Raw genomic sequence first — 19,014 nt, 5'->3', positions numbered from 1 at the left:
ATTTAAAACTGACTGAAAAATGGTCACAAATTTTCAAACCTCAAATCAATAATGTGATGTTTGCATCTAACAGCAATGTAATCAACAGCAATAGCCAAAATGAAATCCGTGGTTTTAGTAAACTCTGGTCACAGTTTTAGCAAACACATACAATGAGTAGTAAAAAACCCAAATGCGCCAAAGTAAAGAATCCTTGCAAATTTTGTCTGCAGCAAGTAACCAATAAGAACGGGCTGCAATGTCAGGGCGCTTGCAAGAAATGGGCCCACTTCAAATGCCTCCACTACACGCCAGGAAAAATAGCGGACATCAAAGCTGGTATAATAAAAGTGACGTGCCCCTGCCCTGACTGTGATACCAAGCAAAAAAAAGAGTTTCTGACCAATCCTCCTTTCTCTTGTAAAAGCAACGAATGTCCCGCTAACAGACCTCAAAAATGCGACTCAGCAGAGTGTCCCTCAAAACTCAGACAAAGGAAAACTGACCGTTTTGTGTGTAAGAAGCCAAACTGTTCCACCAGTACCAGAGAAATAGACGAGATGGCTGATGCAGTTGATTCCCCGGTTACAGTATACCCGAGTTCGCCAAGTCCACGGGATTCATACCCAGACATATCTACAATACCTTCGCCGTCTCCATCGCTTTCGCCAAAACGACGCCAATCTCCAAAAGGGAGGTTTTTTTCAAGAAAAAGAGGTAAGAAGAACGATGGAAAGTCCCCCTCCTGCGGTTCCTGTTCAACGCGAACATCACAAAATTCAGTAAGACGTAAGTAAAATTACAGGGCCACCATCATCAGCCCAGTCAGGCGTTGCTGCGGGACATCGTTATGAAATGCACGTGATTTATGTCGATTTTCAGCTACCCTTCTATTCTTTTATCTAACTATTTATCGTCCAAGGTGTACTGGGGTAACTCCCTCTCTTTTTCTATGTCATTTAACCGAGTTCTTCAGGAAATAGTTTAAAACAAATACATTTTGCAGGTGCTGATCAAAAGCCCTCATGTGACTCGACTCGCTCGCCAAGAAACCAGCAGTCGATGGTTACTGCCCTCCAAGAAATGTGCGGGACTGTCGGCCAACTTTCTGTACAACTCAGAGACCTTATGTGCAAAATAATGGATACATCTTAACCAATAATAAGCTATGTAAACTGATGTTGATGTCTTTTTGTTTAATTTTCTTACCGTCATTATTTCACGTAGCTACGGTACCTATATAGGCACAAATATTTCGTGATACATACAGGTTTTAGGAATTCTGTAAGTAGATATCTATTTATTTACCTAACATATAATTGCATTTCTAAGTCATTATTATCGTCCTCCTGCCCTTATCCCAATTTTATTTGAGGTCGGCGCAGCATGTTTTCTCCTTCCATACTCTTCTGTCTGCCGCCATCTCACAAGTAACATTCTTTCTTACCATATCTACTTTCACACAATCCATCCATCGTTTCTTTGCATTTCTAAATATTGATATACAGGGTGGCCCACCCATAGGCGTCCAAAAGAAAAATTTAGAAGCTCTATGCTATGGGGTATCCGAATCACCCCCATGTATGTTCAGTGATTTTTTGTACTTTAGGAGCTAGAAATTTTTCTTTTGGACGCCTATGGATGGGCCACCCTGTTTATAAAAAATAAGTAGGAATAATTATTATATATACTATATATAGATATATATATACATATATTTATGTTATATACACATACATTAATATTAAAAGCTTATAATTTATTTCACAAGTAGGAGAAAACTTGCGATACGATTCTGTACGGCAAAGCGTTTGGCAACTATAGGTAGGTACCTACCTACAAGTGTAGTCAGCTGAGTTGGACGTGTTTTTAGGAAGCGTAAGATCGATCGCAAAAAGGATTATTGCATTGCTGTTGTTATTAAATAGATATAAAAGAAAAGAAGATCTATGTTCATCAATTTATTACGACTGTGAACTCTGATGGGAACTATTTTACTCGAAAGTAAAGGTTGAGAACTGAGGAAGCGAATGTTTTGATTATTTTTGAATGAGCATATCTTCATTTGTAGAGCTTTTTAGCTTATTATCATCATGTATACAAAAACGATCGTAGAAGGGAAGAATTCCAGTTATGATTTTGGAAATGCTGGGACGGAATTCAGCTGAATACCTACATAAAAGCTTATAAAAGATTAAAAAGTCCTACTACACCATAAATACAGCCTATTGGGAATAAATCTTTGTGCCGTAAAAAGGCCAAGTTTTACTAAAAAATATGACAGATTTAATCTGACAGACATCTGCATAAAGAAAAAATCTAAGATGACAACATCATAACACATTTCTAAAATTCACCATGCCGAGATAAATATGAAAGAATCTATTAAAACGGAAACCTAACATATCAACCATGGTAACTGTTTTCAAAAAAGGTTCAAGAAGTTTCTAATCACAATGTCAAAATGCAACAAAGTGAAAAATCCATGTAAGATATGCTTAGGACCTGTGACGCATAAGAACGGCTTACAATGCCAAGGTGCGTGCCAAAGTTGGGTGCACTACAACTGCCTGAACTACACCCCTGGCAAAATCAAGGACATAAAGGCTGGTATAATCAAAGTAACATGCCCCTGTCCCGACTGCAAAACGAGTATGCCCAAAGAATTCCGAACGGATCAGCCATACAGCTGCACCAATTCCATGTGCCCAGCAAACAGGCCCCCCAAATGTGACAACATGCAGTGCCCTATTAACGACGCCGGGAAAGGCCGCGTGGTGCGACCACCACCTCCCTGCCCACTCAGCAAATGTGGCAATGATTGCAAGACATACACTACCCCGCAGTTCAGTAGTCCGCAGTTACGACCCTCGTGCCCCTCGCCTCAACCACAGCCTCCGTGTAGTAATAATAATTACGGCGGCGACATATCACCAATGTCTTCTTCTGACGCTTGCCTAAGCGAAGCAATAACCAATCGATGTCCTTCAGGATGCTCATCAACACAAGAAGACGTTCAGGGAGATGTAGGCGTATATCAAATGGGAAGCAGCATGCCCTCATTTCACGTTGTGGAACAGATGTGTAACACCGTTGGCCAGCTTACGAATCAGATCAATGATCTCATGATGAAGATGAAACAGGCGTGCAACAGGCCGGGTGGTAATGGCAACGGTGGTAGCAATGGTAGCAGCAACGGTGGGAATGGAAATGGTGGGAATGGTGGTGGAGGAGGCTGCTGTCCAAGGTCACCAAAGTCAACATGTCCACAAAAAGGACCAAAATCGATGTGCCCAAAACCTTGCTACTGCCCCGGTAACCCGGCTCGACGAAAATAGATTTTCCAATTTTATTTCAATTTATTTTTAATAGTTATGGAATAATATATTGTTGTCTACATATTTTGTGAAATAACTGATCTACGTTTCAAAACATTGGCGAGTTTTATTCGTATCTAATTTTAATGATGACAGATTTTAATATAGCGCGTTCCTTCCAAGTTTAAAAGGAATAATATGATATCCGTTTCAATGCTAAATATAATTTATTGAGAACCTCGTGAAAAATAAATAATTAAAAAAAACTATTATTTTTATTTCAGTATTAGCCTGTTATGCACTTAAATAATATCAATGGGATGCTTAGCTAAAAAAACACAACTTTTTTTTCTAACATTTGACGAACTTCCAAAAAAAATTAGGCTCATTTTAATGTGACAAATTAGGTATATTTCTTCCAAAGACATAACACACCTCTGACTTACCTTTCAGTATAAATAATTGGCCCGATTTTCTATAGCTATTTTATGAAGTAAACGAACCACATAATTTATCCAGCCAAATTAATGTTCGTATCATAATCAGCTACGAAAATGTCAACGCATGAGCGTGCTTTGATATATTATGATCATTTATTCTCTCTATGACAAGGTTTTTGCCCTATAGTAGGACATACAGGACAATTTTGACTAGGTGTTTTACCTGACTTCTAATGCATGCAGATTTTTTTTGCAGAGGTTTTGGTACTGAGAAAAGAGGAGATCTGATTAGCACTTGATGGAGATTTGGGTCATTTGTAACTGTTTAAATGTTAATGTTACCTTCCATCTTATTTTGTACGGAGCTGCTTGTTACCATATGTGGGGATACTATCAAAATGTTGTAACCAAGGCTTCCTAGGTCTGACTGAAGATAGCTTTCCATGATCAAGGATTCATTGACTTAATGTCTGAGTATTATCCTTGTTCTTGTAACCATAACCATCTATGAAGTATCCCGTTAAGGGCAGTCAAAAAAAGTCAGGTGATATTTGTTTGAAGTGTAACCCACAGCGGGAGGGGTCATTTGATGATTTTTGACATCGTTAAAAAAAAAAGGGGGGTCGAGGACCAAAAGATTTGTTGAACCACGGGGCGTATGTAGTATGAATTATGAGTTATATTTTAATATTTATCGCAGGCAGACATTTCGTAGGAGTCTAAGACATATTTCAGCTATAAGTACAAGAACTTGAAAACCTTTTTAAAAGTTCTTTGTTGGAGATAAAATTCTAAATCTCATTTCTTGCTCGGCATACATCATGTTAGCAAAAAAATCGTTCTTTGCTTCGAATTTGAACTACAACACATAGAAAAGTTAGCTGTAAACGTAATGTAAGGGCCAAAATTCCATTAAATCGATTCCAGAAAGTTCTGCCGTTCGTCAGAAATCTACGACAAGTTCTAACGTGGACTATTGTGCAAGTATGATTGGCAATCTATCTTGTTTGCAAGTTGATCCTCGGCCTAATGTGGTGTGAATATTAACTTGGGACTGTTTTGAAACCGATGGAACTGTTGTTAGGCCGAAAATTGGAGATCCCGTAGTATGTAAATTTATCTGTTGGTAAAATAAATGGTTTACTGGTTCAGTGGTTTAGGCTACTGCACTACATTATGAGGTAGATTAATATTGAAAAAGGTTTTAGTGGTTATCAGGTAGAAGTTTGTTTGTTTGCTTAATTTCAAGAACTACTTACTGGTCGATTTAAAAAATCTTTCAGTGTTCGATAGCTTATTTATCTTGTTATCCGGTTGCGGGAAGTAGTTTACCTCCAGTGACGTGGCGGAAGCCGCGGGGTACAACCAGTTGGCGATATCGTGGTACAGCAAATCATAGATTGATCCACAATCACAATATCAATAGGTAGGTGTCCTTGACAATACTACACGGATAGTCCAAAATCTATGATTATTATCGATGATAAACTATCACGCTCCTTTTGATGTAGCGGTGGCAATCTAGTTATAGAAAATCAATGTTGATAATATAGGCATATCTGAATGTTTGTTTGTTTTTCCCGCTTAATTAAAATACATTGCTGAAACGCAAGCTACCATCGGCTGTACGTAGTTGAAAAAAAATATGGGAATGTGTAGGTCTAGATCACAGAAATACAGAAACCCGCCGAAAATCGACCCCAGGCACATTTTTCTGCAAAAATATTTACCTATCCGTCCACTGGCTAACATGTATTTTTGTACTAAGGTTGCAGTTTTGCGAACCTATATTTTGAAGAAGCAAGACGACCAAAAGAATGATTTATTTTGTGTGTATGTACACAGGTGGTATCTTGCATTTTGAAACCCTGGAAAAAGGATCAAAATTGTTTAGATGCCGGAAAAAACTGCTCGCCCATTTGAGAATATAACCAACCATTTCTATTAAACAGCTGTTCCATAAAACTTGATATGATTTCAATTTGGTAATAATTTGCTTTCGATAATGACTTATAGCAATGTTGATTTATTAGAACGATAAGTGAATTCTGATTTAATATATTGAGTTATTATCGCTAGATTTATTAGCAACTTTCTAACGAGTTTTTGGAGGGCGTATTAATAAAGTTAATTCTTATTCTTGATGGATATATTTGAGGACATTACCCTGTAAAGAGAGTTATGTTAAGGTACCTTTTTAGGTAGCTATTGTCAAAAATTCTTTGAAGATCGTTCAAGGAATGGTTGGTACAATCAAGGCCCGAATTCTTGGTTTATGCAAGGTTCTAAAATTTTAAGAATATGGATAGATATAGAGAAAGGAGATCGCCAAATAAGCGATGAACCGATTGTGTGAAAGATGATATGGCTTAAAGGCTTAATGTCTATGAATAACTCTGGAAGAAGAAGAAATGCTACAATAACACCAATATTTGAATTGGGTGATGATTTTTGATGAAAGAAATCAGCAGAGGTATTTTTCAAAGTTTGGTAGGATTGTAATATGTAGATTAAGCTGAACGTATAATAGGTTTTGCTCAGTAAAGCTGTTCCCCTTCACGATTATATGAATTAATTTAGGCACCTCAGATGAAAAATGAAGTAAATAAAATTTTACAATTTGGGTGACTTTGTCCAAAATCTAGTCTTCGTAGTCTTACTCTATGAACTGGAAATAGATTAAAATTAGAATAAAAAAAAACATGTTGTTTGTTCGTCTCTAGAAGTTTTAATTATCTAATTAGTTTTGTTTATTTGTTTAATAGAAACCAGTCCCTGCATCCAGTTTATATTAGTCCTGCTTTCGAAGAAAATCATCTTGTGGTCTACCAATACTAACAAGGTCACATCCTCTCTCTGTATACATGAGTATCTAGACAGACAACCCTTTTCTGAAGTCGATTTTCTTTTTCTATCAGGCCGTATAATATAAGGCTTTATTCCTAATCCCATTTTTAGTTTAATAGTGGCATGACGTGTAAGGATATAAAGATAGTGGAAGACCAAAGAGAAGATGGAAGGATTGGTCGGAAGGGCGGATAACCTCCGACATCGTCATCACCCGAGCATTTTCCCAACTATGTTGGGGTCGGCTTCCAGTCTAACCGGATGCGGCTGAGTATCACTGTTTTACAAGGAGCGACTGCCTATCTGACCTCATCAACCCAGTTACCCGGCCAACCCAATACCCCTTGGTTAGACTGGTGTCAGAATTACCTCTGACAGAGAAGTAATAATTATTGTGGAAAAGGAAGACATGCTACGCCGACCACAAATGAGAAACAGGGGTAAAGGGCAGGTGAATGACGATTATGATTATGATGATGATATAAGTATTGCGCTATCACTTTCAATTGACAGTTAATGATTCCTTATCTAATATGCAATGTCAATGACTCCAGATTTGTATTCGACCGATTGATGCACTGATTTGTGACTAAGGACTATATGATCCGTTTGATTACAGAAAAGTTGCATTGATTTTAATGCAATTATCATAAATACATAGAGGAGGGTTGTTTGGTGTGTTTGTTTTTAAGCATTAGATGGTGATATGACACCTTTTTGATGTATTACTGATAGAGTATAGGTCGGGCAAACCTTTTTGGAAAATCGTGTAAGTATAGGCCACATTATCGTAGGTTTTAGGAATAAGTTTAGGTTGCTATGAATTTAGTTTTGCGAATCGCCATTGAGTTTTGTGAAAATTACATTGATGTGCATGAAAATATCAATTAAAATATTATGTTCGTTTCGTAAAAAAAATATGTTTGAACATCAAAAAAAGTCTACGAAATTAATGTGTTTTATTTTATTGCTATTATTTTGGGACATAGTCGCAAGTATTTATCTAGTAAAATTATACAATTAATTAACATGAGTATTGAATAAGTTGATTATGATCAGGAAAATCACGATAATCAATACCTAGATTATATTATAGTATCAACATCTATTATAGAAGGCAGTATGCTTCCGATATTCAACCATTTACTTAGATACAGTCACCCAAAACTATTCAGCCGTTTAGGCAAAAAGTTATGTGTTTATAATTGAATTATTAGAAGTATTGTTAACTCAATTTTAGATGGAAGAAAGAAAATATTATTACAAAAGTCTCAAAATGGAGAATTCAAAAACGAAGCAGTTGATTATTATGGCTTGCAGTAAGTTGCCTTACTTTTATTGACTAGCTGATTCCTGTGGTTTTAACCGTAAGAACTACTTCCTGTATCTAGATTAAAAGTAGTATCAGAACCAGAAGTAACCCTGCAAAGTTTTAGTCAGTTAATAGTTTGAGCGGGCTTATAATAACTTAAAAACTTAAATTATTAATCTGTATGAGGTTTAACGCTAGTGAATCAGCTTGAAAAGAAACTGGGCATTTCCAAAAACTCGACCTAGTAGTAATTGCAGCCCCGGATCTTCAATTTTTTTAGACGGGGCAAAATTTGCAAAATGCCGCCCCGCCTACCTACTTATGTTTATTTTCACCTTTATCATCCATATAATTTTAGCTATCAATATGTAGGCAGGCAGGGCCGTCTCTAGCTCATGTAGCGCCTGGTTGCAATCATCACCCAAGCGCCATCTATGTATTGAAGTACTTAGAGTAGTTACAAGGAATATAAATAAGAACGTTCGAATGAAGTGCACTATTTGGTAGGTAAAGGACTTCAAAAAATTTGTCCAATTCATTGTAGGCTCAAACTGTTGGCGGTCTAAGTTATGAAAGTCGAGACAGAATGATGTAATTGTAAAAAGCAGCGCGAGCGAAGCGAGCGCGCAAATTTCTTAATTTGGGACACAAAAAGTTAATTAGTTTAAAACAGCGCTGTAACAAGCAGCAAGCAAACTTTTTTGTTTTTGAGGACTCCATAAATATATATTTTTTACTACATTTGACCAGTGGCGGCGTAGCATCGGGTGGCACCCGGGGCGGACTACTTATCGAGCATCCCCCACCTCCCCAAAAAAAAAACGACAGAATATAATCACGTAGTAAAAAAAAACCTACAGTGAGCCCCAGAAATGTTCGAGATGTAGGACACAAAAGATCCCAATTAAAAAAAAAACGGTAAATGAATCCGCGAGCATAGCGAGTGCGAAATTTTTGAGTTTGTTAACACAAAAGTACCCAAACAAGTTTGAAAAAAAGCACTGTACAGTGAAGAAGCCGCGAGCGTAGCGAGCGCGAAATTTTTGAGTTTTGGAACACAAAAGTACTCAAACAAGTTTGAAAAAAAAACCACCGGAAAGTGAGGCAGCTGCGCAAAACTTTTTGGATGTGAGATACCAAAGTCCTCCACCTCCGCTTACAAATAGCGCCCAAACAACTTAAAAATAACCACTGTAAAGTGAATTTTTTTAATTGTTACTTTTGAGGACTGTAATTTAACTCTGAATTAAGCACAAATAAAAAGAAACCGTGACTGAAGCGAGCGACAGTTGTTTTTGCTACTTCGGTGCTTTAAATTTTTGTTAGATTGAGTACTCAAAAAGCAAGGGCAGAACAAAATAGAAATTAAGAAAGAACCGCGAGCGAAGCGAGCGGATTTTTTTTTCTAACTTTGAGGAATTAATTTAAGTAATCAGATAAAGCAAACATATAAGAGAGGGGTGACAGTCGGACTGAGAGGGGTGACCGCCTCGATGTCTCGCGCATGCTCTGTCGTAGTTTTGTTTAAAATTTGAATATAAATAAAATGAAACAGTAAATGGTAGTGAACCTAGGCTTCGCAGATAAGAATGTGACTTGTCCCTTCTACCCGCGCCATCCTGGTCATGCAGATATGTGTATACCAAGATGGCACCCCCCGAGATGTGGTACCCGGGGCGGACCGCCCCCTCCGCCCCCCGCTTACGCCGCTACTGCATTTGACTTATAAAAGTTAAGGCAGTGTGGACTTGACTTATGAAGTCATTGAGGCAATGTATGTATAATATTGCGCGAGCGAAGCGAGCGCGAAATTTTTTGAGCCCGCGACATAAAAGTACCAGATAAAGGACATTGTAAAGCAACATTCAGCGAATTTTTTTAAATTATTTGTGTGAAGACTCACAAATTTAACTGGGAATTATGTACAAATAAAAAGAAAACGTGATTAGAGACTGAATCAATGACCGACGACCGAGTCAATAAAAATAATAAACAATCAGAAAAACAGCCGCGTTGTCATTTAGCCGCGAGCGTAGCGAGCAAGAATTTTTTCACTTAGTTGGAGGATGTTAAAAGTAAAAAATAATCAAAATGATCAATCAAACAAAGCGAAGGCGACTTTTTTAGAAACTTTGCTTGTCAGTATCGAAATGTAATTTCATCGAAATGTAATTTCATCGAAATGTAATTTCATCGAAATTTCCTGGTGGTGGGGCGTCCCATGGCGCCCCTGAGACCGAGCAAGGCGCCCGGGTCATGCGCACACCCTGCACCATAGGTTAAGATGGCGCTGTAGGTACCTTACCATTACAGTAATCTGTGATGTAGGATTTAAAATAAAAATAAATATATGCGATAAGCGTTCCTGGCTCATAGATGATCGCAAATAATTTTTAATCAGTTTTAGTTTGCTAAAACTTCGCCTCGTGAATAATAAATGTTCGTGCAGTGGTGCAGGATATCGGTCAAGTTGATATGGCCATGAAATTGCTGTACTTGTGCTATTATTTATTCCGTGGTCAAAGTTAAATAAATGATGAGTTATCCATCTATCTACTACTCTGAACCTACAACACGTTATCCATTGGTCTGTGAAGTGTGAATTTGGCAGCCGCCTGATTTTGCCGCCCCCTGAATTTGCCGCCCGGGGCACAGGCCCCGGCTTGCCCCCCCCCTAGATCCGGGGCTGAGTAATTGTTTTAAGATACTTTAAAGCTTGTGGCACATTATAGCAGCACCGCAACAGCACGGCTGCAGCACGGCGTCGCCTCGAATTAAAACTACGGCGAGCGGACAGCGCGTGGTGGGCGCGCTGTCCGCTCGCCGTCGGCGCGCCGGCCGCGCGCCGGCCGCGAGGTGTAAGCTTGCTGTCACAGCAAACTCAATATTATTTTAAGACGATTATGATTGAACACGACGTAATGACGTTGTTTCGCTGCCGGCTCGGAGTCGGCGCGCAATTAGCACGCCGTTGGCGCGCTGTACGCATGAGGTCAGCACGCGGGGGGCGAGTCGAGTTGTGTGGAAGCGGCAAGCACGCTGACTGCTCGCCGTTGGCTTTTTCATATTGACATTACGAAATATATTATAATATACACGATTTAATGCTCTAAATTGAATGACAACTTAAATGCTGGTGTGGAACCATGCTGTTGCGGTGCTGCTATAATGTGCCACAAGCTTAAGCCTGTTCTTTCCCCAGTGTATTTTTTTCCAACATACTATAGTTACATGCTTAATTTATTTTCCCAAAAAGGTTTTAGGCTTAAAACATATATTTTTTCTTTTCCAGTAAGCGTAGGCCAGCTGATAGTAGGCTGGAGTGTTGGCTGGTCAGCTCCAATACTTCCGAAGCTCCAAGACTTGAAGACCAGCCCCCTGGATATAATACCAACAGATTTGCAGATCTCCTCAATAGGATCCTTGCTGTATATAGGGTCAGTTGTGGGTAAGTTTCATTAAGAAATATCGTACCTACATTATAGTAGATTTGGTCTCAAAGGAGAGTGCGCTGTTTTCTCCTTATTTCAATATAAAGTATTTAATATGAAAAATTACAGTTGATGAGACGAATGGAACACCTATTTACTACTTCACAGTATGTCTTCGTATTATGTTCAGTACCTATATTATCCCATACTAACAACACCAACTTGGGTAGGTACATGGGTACATGAGATTTTTAGGGTTCCGTACCTCAAAAGGAAAAAACGGAACCCTTATAGGATCACTTTGTTGTCCGTCTGTCTGTCTGTCTGTCTGTCTGTCTGTCTGTCTGTCTGTCTGTCTGTCAAGACCCTTTATCTCAAGAACGCGTGGACGTATCAAGATGAAATTCACATGAAATGCTCAGGTCTGTTGTCCCTTTAAGCTGTGAAAATATCAAGCTTCTAAGCCAAGCCAATCAAAAGATACAACCGATTATGTCGATATTTTCAACAAATTCTCGACACTCGCAAAGGAATCAAAACCTACAGGGTACTTCCCGTAAACTCAGAGTCTTGAAATTTGGCATGAAGTATTGTCATATAATGCAAATATAGGAAAAATTACGAAAATCTCATTTTTTTAGTTATATAATATAAAAAAATATATTTTAATAAAATGAAACTTACTACCTTATTTCTCACGAACGAATAAAGGTATCAAATTGAAATTTATACCAAATACCTAAGTCTATTGTCCCTTTAGGCAGTGAAAAAAACAAACTTCTAAGTTAACGCGATCAAAAGATACAGCAGTTATACCGACACCTTAGACGAATTTCTGTCACACGCTAGGGAATCAAAACCTACAAGGTACTTCCCGTGAACTCAGAATCTTGAAATTCGCCACGAAGCAGCGTTATATAGTACAGATAAAGGAAAAATTGCGAAAATGATAAATTTGAAGTTACATAAAATATTAAAATATTATTTTTGCTTACACGACATAAAATATTTTTTTAATAATTATAAACTTACTAACTACCCTTTTTTACATGAACGCGTAGAGATATTAAAGTTGAAATTCATATCAAACACTTCTTAAATATAATTGCCACTAAACTATGAAAAATTTTAAATCATTCAAAGGTCATTGGGCACCTTAGTATGAAAACCATACCCACGGCGGATACGAACGAAATATAGCACAGTATAATGATAAAGGCTCTGATTTACTATGGCATTAGTCGCATCTATGTGAACCGTGAGAATCTAGAGAAAATCAGGTGTAAACATCAAATATTTTCCTCATTTCAATGGGGAATTTAAACGACCAAATTTGACGGATTTGAGAAATCATTTCTTTGTAGTGAAAGAGTATACTCGCCGTTTATTTCCATTGTCATCAGGTCAGGATCTGATGATGGAAATCCTGAGAAATCGAGGGCAACTATAAAAAATTGTAGGCATGCATAGGATTAAAACTTGATTCTCAGATGTATGTCTGGTGATACTATCAAACAGTGAAAGTTTAGAGCTTACCTGATGATGGAGAAGTGAGAAAGTCGAGAGAACTCTATGCATGTTTAAAAAAATAATAGATCCCATTAGTAGTGAATTCTCATCACCTAAAATAAAATAAGCTCCAACACAAGGTTACGTTATAAATTGTAAAGGAGTTCCCATAACTATATCTGATCTTTGCTATCGATCCCACAATGGCAGTTAAACCTATCTATGTGGAAAGTCTTCGCCAATACGAATAAAATAAGCCCAAACACGTGGTAGTTGCAACATACCGTTCAGGAGTTCCCTCGACTCTCTGTAGTCTCCATAATCAAATCAGCTCCAAACCTTCACTGTTTACAAGTACCCTCAAAAATACACTCACATGTCTGGTTTTGACTCGATGCGTGACTACAATATTCAAGAGTTGCCCTCGATTACTCAGGGTTTCCAGATCCTTTCTTTATGAAAAGTCTTTAACAATAAAAACTAGCATTGCAACCTGTAAAATCCTCTGAAACTGCTTGTCTATTATATTTTTCAAACGATCCTGGACATTCAAAGAAACGTCATACCATTCTCCACGATTTAAAACTACTTTGATTCATGTCCGCCACTTTTTACAAAGCGGGTCAGATATGCCCAATGACCTTTAAGACATAATTAGTTATTTTCAATCAGATTTCTGAATGATGACTATAAAATTTTGTATATAAATAACTTTAATAAAATAACTTTTACAAGGTACTGGCCTACTATTTTAGTTATATTATAAAATAAAAAATATTAGCTATTTTGACTCTCACGAAATTACCATAACTATGATTGTTCTAAACTGAACGGTTGGCGCGAGACTCACTTTTTATCTAACCAGGATTTGTACGGAACCCTCGGTGCGCGAGTCCGACTCGCACTTGGCCGGTTTATTTCTGTATTATTCCAGTCAACTCTCCTCAATATGTATATGCATGTGCCTTGTACCTTCTCCAGACTAGAAAAGTATTAAGCAGAATCCCCAACAAAAAACCACATCATTATTGCCAGACCCAATAACATCTCACCGCTTTTTCCAGGACCATACGTAACCAGTATCCTATCAAACATGGTGGGTAGGAAACCATGCTTAATCATCGGAGGAGTTCTGAACGTCATCGCCTACATTCTGGTGGTCACCACGAAGAACATTGCCATGATATACGCCGTCAGGATCGTCAGTGGCCTAGGCATGGGGATCACTATAGTCTGCAATATCGTTTATGTTGGTGAAATTGCGTGAGTACATTTTTTTTTGGGTTGGGTAATCATTTGATGAACCCCCTCCCTTGGGTAAAAGAATCTCTCTCACTGTGTCAAATTACTCATTTAAACCCACTTCTTGTTCCTTCTGGAGTCCCTTGTGTACCAGGGCCCCGGTAACTGTTCGGAACAAGCCCATAACCAAGCTTTAATTAATCATCATCAATATAGAATAATATTTATTTAATTAAGAAATTATTAGTATTTCTTCTTCCTGCCTTGTTCCTAATTTTACATCATTACCTATCCACTTTAACCCAGGTCTTCCGCACCATCTCCACTCATCCACGTTTCTTATCTGATTCGGAACCCAACAGCAGTCTGCTACCAGTCTAAAATGTCCAAAGACATTAACAACAGAACAAAAAGACCGATTATTATTTTTTTCAAGCGTGACTTTCTCGTGTTCTTCTAATCAAGTATAATCTAATCAAAATCTTTATTATGTAGGAACTGGAAATTCAGACTTTCATCAAAGATAACATCTGTCTTTTGATGTTAATTAATAACTTTGTGATAACTTTCATACTGTGTATTTGGTTATCGGCCATTATCCTCAGTCGTAGGTTATCCAGTCCAAGTCAAATGTCACCTTTGCTTCCATATTCTGACCGCCGACCGCATATTCTAACTAACCTAAGAAACGATCCATGAATTTTACCAAACCATTTCATGAGGTTTTCCGATACAGTTGGGCCATAACAAATCTGCAAAAATCAACCAAAGTCTTCGCCACTTTGCCAAAAAAATTTAGCTACCATTTTTATTACCTTTAGTTCCATAAAATATTGGCACGCAGACTCGAAACTAACCCCAATATATTTGGACTAAGGCTAAATAGATAAATCATTATTCCTTTCTATGTTCCAGCTCTACTAACATTCGAGGAATCCTATTAACATCGACATCCATAATGGGCATCACTGGCACTCTACTTGTCTATGCCATAGGTCCCTTTGTGTCCTACGTAGGGACGGGATACATAGCACTAGGGATGTGCTTGATCCATTTGCTGAGCATCATATTTTTGGTGCCTGAGTCACCTGTGTATTATGCTATGAAAGGTTAGTGTTATCGAATTAAAAGAATGGCCTTATCGATATTATCAACTTATTTAATGTCAATGAGGTGGTTGATATGATCTAATCAGACAGAAAATGCATCACTGTTGAATAAAGTAGTATGACGATTTGTGATATACATGATTACCTGAACTATGAGGCCCCGTCTCGCCCAAAGCATAAACCAGCAGAGCGGAACCAAGATCTGGGCCATATGATGCCTTCTATACTAATTTATATTCTTTCTTTATTCCAGATGATGACATCAAAGCCGCAAAAATCCTGAACATGTTAGGCCGAAGTGGAGACATAGAAAAAGTAATAGAGACCTACGCAAAGACCGAGGGGGAAACTTCCAGCAAAGTCAAGGACTGGGTCGAAATCTTTACCATCAAGTCCAACCGCTGGTCTTTGTTCATTACTTTTATGTTAGGAGCATTTCAGCAGACCAGTGGAGTGGCAGTTGTTCTGTTCTTCGCGACTAATATATTTGAGTTAGCTGGTTCTTCTATAAAGCCTGATTTAGCTACTATTATCATTGGAGTGACGAGGTTGTTCTCTAGTTTAATAGCTCCTTTGTTGATTGAGAGTAAAGGAAGAAGGATCTTGTTGCTGATTTCTATGGCTGCTTGCGCTTTTAGTTTGGTAAGTAGTCTATCTAATGAGAGCTTTAAAAATGTAGATAATATTTTTCCCATGATCATCATGTTTACATCCTACAACCACGAAAAGTAAATGAAATGTTAGAATCAGCCTAGTCAGTTATCAAGACTTTATTATGTTCACATATATATATATATTATGTAGAATTGTAGATCAAAGGTCATAAACAACATACTTAAGTAATTATGTTTTTCATCAACGCATATATCTTTGTCCACAGTCTATTCTGGGAGTATACTTCCATCTGGATAGGATAGAAAGTCCAGTACTACCGTCTATTGGCTGGCTGCCCCTGGTCTCTCTTATAATCTACTTCTTCTGTTATGAAGCAGGTGAGTTCAAAACCATGATATATTGTCTAGGGAATATTCGGCTTACTTATATGAGAATTGGCTAAGTCAAAGCTTGGCGTTTATTTACTAAAGTAACTTCTGCTATTCTTGATATCCTACATAAAAATTTTATATTGCCATACATTCTAGACTGTGAATCGTTCGTGAAAACAGATTTTATAGTCAGATTACAATAATTATCATAGAAGTGTAACAACACTAAGGATTTTTGATCCTACATTTAGGTTACTATAACATGAATTGACTAACTATTCTTCTTCACAGGTTTTGGCACAATCCCCAACGCCATAGTCGGCGAAATGTTCCGAGCCAACGTGCGCTCCAACGGGTCTGCTCTCGCCATCACCATGACATGGCTTGTAGGCTTCGGACTCACCACCAGCTTCACCACCATGGTGGACGTCCTCGGAGGAGATGTGACATTCTGGCTGTTCGGAGGATCGTGTATCCTCGCCTTTGCTTTCACTTTCTTCTGCCTGCCTGAGACGAAGGGAAAAACGTTGCATGAGATTCAAGAGATGCTGAGTTGATATAGAGATAAACCGTCGTACGACAAAAACTTTTAAACGTCTGTTGAACACTTGTCCAAAAAATACAGATTAAGTATGACGTTAAAATAAGGTCCGTTTTGCAGTCACATTTTTTTAGACAAGTGTTCAACAGATGTTTAAGTGTTTGTAGTAAAGCTGTAGTTGGTTTAGATTCTGACATTGGATTTAGTCGAGTCCCCTGGGAACTAGTTCACGCATCTGGATAAAAAGTAGCCCAAAGCCATCTTCGATAAATAGGCTATCTAAAGGCGCGGCTCCACCGCGGTGCACGGAGAGGCTACGCACATGTATTAAGCTTCGCTTTGTAAGAAAATGTATGTGGTTGTGTCCACTGCAACCCACGGAGAGGCTACGCATGAATTGACGTCATTGATACACGCGTGGCTTGCTCGAATAGGCGGTTACATGGCTCAACACTGTCAACGTGGGTCTACGTTTCCACTGGAGTTCACGAATAAGACCCACGACTATGTACAGCTCGGTTATCGCAGAGCAGTTGTTGTAAGCGGTTACGTAGCTCAACGCTGTCAGCGTGGGTCTACCCGTGCGCCGTGCCACGCTATACATAGTCGTGGGTCATATTCGTGTACTTCAGTGGAAACGTAGACCCACGTTGTCAAACAAATGAATACACGCAGCTAAAATGCGCCGCGTGTCCGTGCACAGCGTGCACTGCGGTGGAGCCGCGCCTTTACAGTGGAAGAATTTTTCATATCGGCCCAGTTTCAAATAGACAAACAAACTCTTCAGTTTCATAATATTACTAGCTTCTGTCAGCGGTTTCACCCGCATCCCGTGGGATCTTCTGCACGGATCCAGATAAAAAGCATATGTAGCCTTTCCTTGATAAACGGGCTATCTAACACTGAAAGAATTTTTCAAATCGGACCAGTAGTTCCTGAGATTTACGCGTTTTAAGCAAAAACTCTTCAGCTTTATAATATTAGTGTAGATAGAATAGATTGATGTGATTGATAAAGTGAAATTGACGTCATGAATGTATTCATTAGTTAAATCATCAATATTATATTTAATTGTATTTATTAGTGTTAGTTTTAAATCAGTTCATGTAAATAGTTTGTTTGAAATAGTAACTGTAAATAATTAGGTTATGATTTATTTAATTTTAAAATATAGTATTTATTAAATTTAAATTGTGTGAGTTTGGGTGATAAATTTGCATAAATAATGAGTGCATAATTTAAATAAATGTTTAATTATTATTATTCGTTTAGGATGTTTTATTATTTAATCTCCTTATTATGTAAATCGCGTAACTACTAAGTATAACTTCGACGTTTACATAAACAAAAACTTACTTGTCTTATCTACAAACGAGTTTTTTTCATATCTGAAAGGAAATATAAAGGAAGTAATTTCTTAGTATAATTTGGTATTTGGTTCAATTAATTTTACATTCAACACTGAAATGCACAGACTCATGAATTATAATATTTTTTAAGTAGTTTTGACAACGTTAAAGAGGCCAAAAAATACCAAAATTAAGTACAAATCCTTAAAAATCTCTATCTGAGTTGCGAACTTTTAGTCGGCGATAGTAGTCGGGTAGTATGTCTGGGCTCAAAATCAGTATGAAGATGAATGGCAGTAGGTACGCACATTACAACGATCAGGTATTTGGTCGCTATCAGACCGATTGAAAACTTTGATTCAATCAAGAATTACTTAAAAAAATAATTGCCTATCATGGGTTCAACTGTCGGCCGACTATTTAGTCTTATGAACATGTTTTTGTAACAGTTTTGAACATAGATAACTTAAAATTCGTGACATGATAATATATGGCCTAATGACTCTAAAAAAAAAACATTGTTTGTTTGGAATAGTTATTAGTAAGTATTATTTAAATACCAAAGTTGCTGTTCAACGGGTTAAAACTGGTATAACCTGTGTAGAATAAAATAAACATTTGCATGCGTTTATACTCAAATTTTTCCTTTTCTTCACATTATTTCTGTCTCAGTCGGATAATTAGAAGTCGATCAGATTCTTACTTGTGCAATGTTAGGTCAATCGTGTTCTTTTAAAAGATTATTTTACTAAAGTTTATTTGCTAATTGAATATCATTTTCGTCTAGTAGGTCGTTTAACTTTTGTGTGTTGCTGTAGTATTTATTTGTAATTTTAATAACGCACAATTAAATAAAAACGGACAGTTGAGCGAAAAATAATAATTTTTTATTCCCTTTGTCTTAAAATTAAAGTTAAGTGTGTTGTAGTTATAATTTTCTGTAGCAATAAAT

At 37.6% G+C, this 19,014-nt stretch overlaps 3 protein-coding genes across 3 annotated transcripts; all 3 read left to right on the top strand.

Moving 5' to 3' along the window:
* The first annotated feature begins 83 nt into the window (after positions 1–83).
* On the top strand, positions 84–1,134 carry LOC124642049. Its single transcript, XM_047180345.1, has 2 exons — positions 84–768; positions 986–1,134. The coding sequence occupies exons 1-2, from the start codon at positions 153–155 to the stop codon at positions 1,132–1,134; spliced, it is 765 nt and encodes a 254-aa protein (XP_047036301.1). The 5' UTR covers positions 84–152.
* Positions 1,135–1,827: 693 nt separating this feature from the next.
* On the top strand, positions 1,828–3,533 carry LOC124641975. Its single transcript, XM_047180256.1, has one exon. The coding sequence runs from the start codon at positions 2,436–2,438 to the stop codon at positions 3,315–3,317; it is 882 nt and encodes a 293-aa protein (XP_047036212.1). The 5' UTR covers positions 1,828–2,435; the 3' UTR covers positions 3,318–3,533.
* A 4,186-nt stretch (positions 3,534–7,719) lies between these two features.
* LOC124641900 (facilitated trehalose transporter Tret1-like) lies at positions 7,720–17,976 on the top strand. The gene is made up of 7 exons (XM_047180156.1): positions 7,720–7,902; positions 11,188–11,343; positions 13,900–14,098; positions 14,993–15,186; positions 15,440–15,828; positions 16,067–16,178; positions 16,464–17,976. The coding sequence occupies exons 1-7, from the start codon at positions 7,824–7,826 to the stop codon at positions 16,727–16,729; spliced, it is 1,395 nt and encodes a 464-aa protein (XP_047036112.1). The 5' UTR covers positions 7,720–7,823; the 3' UTR covers positions 16,730–17,976.
* The last annotated feature ends 1,038 nt before the right edge of the window (positions 17,977–19,014 follow it).

This window comes from Helicoverpa zea, chromosome 23, assembly GCF_022581195.2.
Source record: "Helicoverpa zea isolate HzStark_Cry1AcR chromosome 23, ilHelZeax1.1, whole genome shotgun sequence".
Classification (NCBI taxonomy): Eukaryota; Metazoa; Arthropoda; class Insecta; order Lepidoptera; family Noctuidae; genus Helicoverpa; species Helicoverpa zea.
This window is presented reverse-complemented; position numbering and strand designations above follow the sequence as displayed.